This window comes from Medicago sativa, chromosome 1, assembly GCF_051527215.1.
Source record: "Medicago sativa cultivar Bolivia chromosome 1, Bolivia_mono, whole genome shotgun sequence".
Classification (NCBI taxonomy): Eukaryota; Viridiplantae; Streptophyta; class Magnoliopsida; order Fabales; family Fabaceae; genus Medicago; species Medicago sativa.
The window spans coordinates 17,146,915-17,154,557 of record NC_140749.1 but is presented as its reverse complement, the minus strand read 5'-3'; the positions used below and the strand labels follow the sequence as shown (position 1 = coordinate 17,154,557).

Below are 7,643 nucleotides of genomic sequence, written 5' to 3'. Positions count from 1 at the left end.
CTCTCACTCTCTCCGACCACCGCAACTACCCCTCTAACTGCCACTAATCCATCACAGAGCCTCATCAATCACCCTCACCGATCTACCTACACAACTGATTCATCCAAATTCCAGATTCACATGAATTCAAAAAGCTCCATAATCAATCTCTGATTCGAAGCCATATACACATCGCAATTCACAACCAAATTCAGCAGCAACAGAAAGAAAAACGAAGAAGGAAGAACTTGCAATTCAAAAATCAAACAGAATCCAGAGAAGCAAATCAACTTGGATCTTGAACGAAGCAAGGAAGAGAAGAAACTGAAGTTTCCGAAATTGATCTTGAAGTTTTCCCTGCTGTTTCTTTCATCCTCAGATCAGGTATCATTACTTCCTCTTTTCTGGTTCGATCTGTGTTCACATCTTCCTTTGATTTGTGATTTGCGTTGTATGATTAAGCTTGTCGTTTGAAATCAACCTTTCCAATCCAGATCGATGTTGTCTTCATGCTTGAACTCGTATTTCCCTATTTTTACGTTTAATTCGAATATTTGGATGAAGCTTGGTGTTGATATGTTGATGAATCTATCTATGTTTGGTGCCTGTTTTAACATGTTTAAGCTCTGTACCATCGGCACTGCTATGTATGATTATATGAGTTTGTTCATCTTTGTACGTTTGATTGTTTTGAAAAGAAAATACGATTGAAAAAAGAAGGACGATTTGGGAGATGATTAGGTTTATGTGAATCTGTTTGTGTGTTATTGTTATGTGAAGAAGTTTGATTTGTTTGAGATTGGAAGAAAAAGAAGAACGATTGAGAGAAGTGAAGAGAGGAAGCTGAGCGGCTGATGTTTAGGGAAAATTAGGGTTGAAAATGATTGAGGGCTGTGTTTTTGAGCTTATATACCCCTCCTTAATTATGTGTGTGTGCGCCTTGCTATCTTATCATACGCCCTCCCTGTGAGCCGTTAGATCTTTGATCTAACGGCTACTGTTAACCCTCACTTTAGTTGGTGTATGTGCACCGTTTGATCTAGGGTCTGGGTCTCTGGATCCATCTTGTGGCTCATGTGGCTTCCTGAGACCCGAATCCAGTTGGTGCTTGGGCTTGGACCTTAGGTCTGTTAGTTTTCTTTGGTTCTATAGGCTTTCTTGCTATTTTCATGCTACTCTTTGGTATTACACCCCCTGTCTGCCCAAAATTTTTTCATAAAAAATCCTAAAAAATTTCATATGTTCTTGATCATTTTTCTTGGCATTTTTGTGATGATATTTTTGTGTTAAACTTTGATTAAAGAATGTGTGGCATTTTCTTGTTAATTGATTACTATTTTTAGTTAAAATTTGTGAAGTTTTATATGTTCTTGTGTCTAAAAATTCTTTAAAATTCTAAAAAATTTTCATACACATTTCTTGATAGTTTTGTGGTATTTTTGTGATGATTTTTGCATATTAAAATTTGGAGATAATAATATGGTGATTTTCTTGCTATTTTGTGTTGTTTTGTATTAAAAAATTTGTGAAAATTTGCTTGGTTCTAGTTCCAATTTCTTGATAAATGTTTGTGACCTATACCATATGATTTTGTGAGGTTTTAGCTACTGTTTGTATGTGTTTCTTGCTGCATGTGAATATGGGTAATTAGTTTCTTGTTTTACAAGTCATGTAAATGTGTGTATGTGAAAATAAAGTGCTAAGTGTACCTAAAAATATGTCATGATCCTTGACTTGAATATGCCCTATAATTCTCACACTCATAAATACAATGAAGTCTTTAAAAATTGCTTATGATGGGAGAATTATAGGTCATGTACTTATTGAGAGGTTATGGTGAATTTTTACTACATTTTGACGCTTTATTCTTGTCATTTTTACTACTCTTTGTTTAGTATTTCCTTGCCTATCTTTCTATCATTTCATGCCTTAATTTTACTAACCACTCTACTTCATGTTTCATACATCATGAGCATTTCATCCTCCATCCCACATTCTCATCCTTTTATTTCTTGCACTTTAAAATTCATGCAAGGCTTAGAATGTAAAGACTTAGGAATTTTGTAATATTTTTCTTATGCTTTAAATTCTTGCAAGACCATAGCATGTAAACTAGGGCATGATGTAAAGGACAATGGACTCTAATGATGTACACCGACACAAGCACCGACACATGCACACACCTCACTTTAGATGTATGGCTAGGATATGCATGCTTAGGTGTATGTTTAGGATTGAATGTTTAGATGGATGCCTAGGATTTACACTTAGAAAAAAAAAAATCTCTTTTTAAACAAATATGAATAATATCATTCAAATCACTTTCTAAATAAACCTTGGGATCCAAAATCCCATTGATTTTCTCCTTTATTTTCTTAATCAAATTTCAATAAAAATTAATCATACTTGACTTCTTTTTCAAAGTAACTAATCAAACCCCACTTTTTTCTTAAATCTCATGTCTTTAAGGCCTCTCAATCTCCATTCTTCAAAACTCCAATTTTCAAACTTAAAATCAATCAACGAAAACAAAAACCTTTTTGGAAGAGAACTACGGTGGATTTGATCCCTTAAACGGGTACGTAGGCAAGGAATCAAAATTCCTTCAATTCAACTAAAATAAAAATTCAAACCCATTCTTCTCCCTCCAATTCTTCACTTAGTAAACTCTTAGGTGTAAATATCGTTTTTCAAATAGCATTTAAAAATAAAGCGCGCGCGTAGAAATTAAAGACGGTTCCTATAGGATACTATAGTCGTTATGGGTGCCTAACACCTTCCCGTAGCGAAAACAACTCCCGGACCTCGATTCTCAAGGGTTTTGCTTACTTTTTCCCTTCCCAAGAAAAAATAAGATATCACCGGTTAAAAAGGTTCAAACGTAATCAATGTTTGACACCCGAAAACCAAGATAAAACACTTATATATTCCAATGAAGGTAAACACATAGTTAAGACTGAATATGGGAAAGACGACATTGTTTGCAAAGAGAAAAAAAGAAGGAAAAAAAAAGGTACTCAACCTCAAGAACTGGTTGTAAGGCATCACTTTTTGTTTCAAAAGCATGAAAGAGATGTAAATGGGTGATAAAAAGTAAAGTAATTAAGTAAACGATCCGTATAAATATTCATAATTTCAGTGGTAGTCACTAAAAAAATCGCACTTTTTTGTCATTGAAAATAATTTCGTCAACATTTTTATTCTTTGTGAAAATTTTCATCAATACTGAAGCAAAATATTACAAGGATTAAAAAGTGTGATTTTTGTGTAGGGCTAAAAAAAACTTCTGAATATTTATAAGGATCATTTTCATAATTAACCCTTAAAAGTATTAACCATTTTCATAATCATGAAATGGTTAGTCCAAAGAGTATAGCCTATCTACGGTGTCAAAAGAAATGGTTCCACCAGCTAAAAACATTGTGGAGAAGTTTTATGGAGTCCCTACATGGAAAGTTGCAGCAATAAAAATTATGCCCAATGCGTAAAAATTATGCTCAATCAACCTTCAATCTATTTCTTGAATGTGTTTTTGCTTTAAGCATTGGCCTTGGTTTGAATATGAGCAGAGTCAACTTTGAAGGAGATATGATATTGAAGATGGATGTATTGGTTGGCCAAAAGGGATCTAGTACAATCCTGGAGAAGGTCAAATTGGACGATATTGCTACTAGTTCTTCAATGAAAGAATGTGCAATTTGTTTGGAGGAATTTTGTTGTGGATCAGAAGAACAACACATTGTTCGTACCAAGTGCATGCATGTTTTCCATGAGCATTGTGTTACTAATCGGATTATGCACTGTGACATTACCAATCCACAATATCCCTGCCCAATGTGTCGTTCCCAAATTCAATGATCAGATTTTAAAATAATAATTTGATGTGTTTACAGAATAAAGGAATTTAGTCCAGAATAATAATTTAGCCTCTATCATGTTTATCAATTGTATCAACTATTAATGCAAAACAATTTTGGTGTTTTTAAATGTATTTTAGTCTTTAAAATTTTTGTAATAATTTTGTTTTTTAAATTTTATTATAGTCACTTTTTTTATATTTTTGTTTTGATTATGATCGAGATGTCACGGTTATCATAAACATGTATATACTTTTTTTTTAATAAGTAAATGAATTAAAGAGAGTTATAAAAAACTTAGAAGACAAAACAAAGAGTTATAATTATAACACTAAAGAGAGAAATTGAGACAAAGTTTAGCTCTAACTCTAGCTATAAAACAAGATCACGACAAAATTTTAATGTTATATAAAACAACTAAGATATCACCCACATAACCTTGAACATTATTTTGTTTCTCATCAACCATAAATATCATGAACTCTCTGAACGGTATGAAATGTAGCACTCCTTCATTATTCAAGGTCAATGCTATACCTATTATCATAAATACATATTAATGGATGATGATTGTCATGAATATATTCAATCAATTTTTTTTCTTCTTATTCAATTTTTTCTTCTTCTTATTTTAATGTTGTAAAAGATTTTGTTTTGACTGAATTAATATTGTATAATATTTTTTGTCTAGGTTTAGCAATTATTACATATTATCACCGAAAGAAAAGTAAATATTTCAGCATCTATATATAGTATGATATCATGATATTTGAATGCTAACATGGTAATTCAATTGCTACAATTGAATCATACACAATTCTAAATTCTCTAAATATTCAAATACACACTAGGATCATTTTTATTTTTTTTGAAAAATAGCACACTAGGATTTTTTTTTTTATGATATAAACAGGAATTTCATTAATAATGCGAGAAATCCTTACAAAGAGATGGGTAGATTTGGTGAGGGTAACTCTCCATCAGACTGCTGTTTTGATAGAGTATATAAAATTCTTTGTCATGTTGGTGTGGAGCTAAGGGACATACCTCGAAGTAATATTAATTAGAATCTTCAGGGTTCAAACTCTAAGAACACAAAACTCACTAATTTAATACTATTTTTGTTCCAAAATACATGTCGCAATTGGACAATATATAAACATTAACATAATTTATTTAAACCATATATATTGTTTATCAACATATCAATGAATATATGATTTTTAATTATTTTGAGTTTTTTTTTTAAGGGAGAGGTTATAGCGTTGAACCATTGTCTTTTGATATATATATTAACAAAATTAGGGTTTTTTTATAGGCAATTGTTATAGGGGCGGGAGAAATGTTAGTTTGAGTGGATTGAACCTGAAAGCTCTCTAAATCTCCTTCAAGGTTTCCTAACTGAACAAAAGAATTTAAAATTATATTTAGAGTGATAGTAAGTTGTTGACGAATAACGAGGCATATACGAAAAACTTACGTCTACTTAAACACTTTAAAAGCATTGAAAATGATATTTGTAGAACTATATTTAAACAACTTTTGAGATAGTTCTCTCTCTATTTGCTTTTGTCAAAAATGTTGTTTAGAAATATTTTTAAGTTCAGATTGTAATTATTTTCTAAGCATACTAAGTTTTTCCATAAGTTAAGAATAATAAATCAAAAGACAACACCATACTTACAAAGAATATAACCAAGAAGCCTATGCGCTAATCTTCATTCTTAAACTTCATCTTGTGCCTCCATAGTTTTTCTTCTTTTGTGATGTGAGTTTGTTACCATCAAAACCCAGCCAGTCTAAGAAGGAAATCTTCTTCACAATCTCCCCATTTTTGATGATGACAAACCATATCCTTTTGACAATGTTTGCTCAATGAAACTCCCCCTATCTTGTATGTCTTTTATATCTCTCCCTTTGTTTTGCAATTGGATAACCTTAGACAATTTAAGTACAAAACACAAACATACACTTTCTCCCCCTTTTGACATCATCGAAAAGAAGAAAAGGAGTAAAATCCAAAGGGTCGTAATATAAGGGAAATAATAAATTTTATGTAAAAATAGCATATCTTCTTCACAATAAATATTCAATCCTTCACATTATTTTGCACATATGATATGAAATCATTAACATTGAATATAATATGTCCTTGCTCTAAACAACAATATTATCTTTAAAGCACGCACTTGTGATATATGACAATTTATTATAGTCAGTACTTTTATAACAAAGCAACATACTCACACGCTTTATAAATGGAACATATCAATTTAGTTACAAAATTTTTAGCGACCAAAATTTTTAGTGGGATCTTCATGAATAAAGAAAGCATATGTATTGGATGTTTTGCTCAATTTTTACTCTTTTTGCAGAACTCTAAATTGCAATGCTAGCAATTAAAATTGCTAATAATTGTTTGAAGAAATTTTTGGTTGGAATTTGATTCCAAGTTTGTTTTGCTTGCCTTTAATTCAATATAGTTGGTACCTTGAAGTTTAGGTTGCAAACTTGTTTGAAGCTGGTTAACAATGTGAACTTGTTGGTTTCTCATATATTTATTTTATTAATACATGTATTTCTTTTATATCATAATTTTCTTTCATTTTATCTCATACTAAAGTACTTAATAATCTCTTCATTTCACTCTCCTTTTTTCCACTATCTCTCTTTTTATCATACTAAAGCATATGTATTGGACTAAAAGTTGTTTTATTTTACTCATGGACTAAAAGTTGTTATTATTTTACTTATGGACTGAAAGCTGATTTTATATTTTCTCAAAAACTAAATATTTTCTTTCTAATTTCCTCATAGAATGGGTTTAAAGTTGATGGACTGAATTGTTAGAATTTTTACTCAACATTTGCATTCACCCTTTTTTTTTTTTTTTTGACAAAATGGCTTGAATTTATTTATTTGTTTACCAAAGAATGGCTCGAATATTTTAATGAATTGAACTTTCATTGCATATATATCGGCAAAAAAAAAAAAAAAACAATAGTCAATGCACATGTTGTTAAAAAAGTTTTCACTCATATTTACATTTTAACTATAATTGTGTGCTATGAGTCAAAAGAAAATAAATCAACAGTGGTCCCCTTGACTAATCAAGACTCTTGAAATATTTTTCTCTATATAATAGAATTGCCAACTATACCATTCTTCAAATTCTTTAACCCTACGAAAGAATCACTCATAATCTCATTCAAATCATCAATGTCGTCCTCCAGTGAACCCTATTTCATCCACATTGAAGAATCCTTTGACACCATTCCACAATTTTTTTATCCACATGAATGTTTCCTCATTAAACGTAACTACTTCCACTCCCCTTCATTCAATCATTTTTCCTTCATCATTCCTCGTAACATCTTATGTGATTACGACGATTTTCAATCCGTGGATCCAAATAGTTTGTCCAATACCTTGTTACGCAACGCTTTCTCGGTGCTTCCTGATGAAGTGTTGGAAGATACTCTATTTCTTATGGGTGACAATGCTAGGCATATGAGCAGAGTCAACTTTGAAGGAGATAGAATATTGAAGATGGATGTATTGGTTGGCCGAAAGGGATCTAGTACAATCCTGGAGAAGGTCAAATTGGACGATATTGCTACTAGTTCTTCAATGAAAGAATGTGCAATTTGTTTGGAGGAATTTTGTTGTGGATCAGAAGAACAACACATTGTTCGTACCAAGTGCATGCATGTTTTCCATGAGCAATGTGTTACTAAGTGGATTATGCACTGTGACATTACCAATCCACAATATCCCTGCCCAATGTGTCGTTCCCAAATTCAATGA

At 31.5% G+C, this 7,643-nt stretch overlaps 1 protein-coding gene across 1 annotated transcript; it reads left to right on the top strand.

The window, feature by feature from the left end:
* The first annotated feature begins 7,055 nt into the window (after positions 1 to 7,055).
* LOC146953185 (uncharacterized) lies at positions 7,056 to 7,643 on the top strand. The gene has a single exon (XM_085741121.1). The coding sequence runs from the start codon at positions 7,056 to 7,058 to the stop codon at positions 7,641 to 7,643; it is 588 nt and encodes a 195-aa protein (XP_085597247.1).

What these genes read in the sequence shown, in the direction of transcription:
- LOC146953185 (XM_085741121.1), top strand. Translation starts at nt 7,056, where the DNA reads ATGTCGTCCTCCAGTGAACCCTATTTCATCCACATTGAAGAATCCTTT.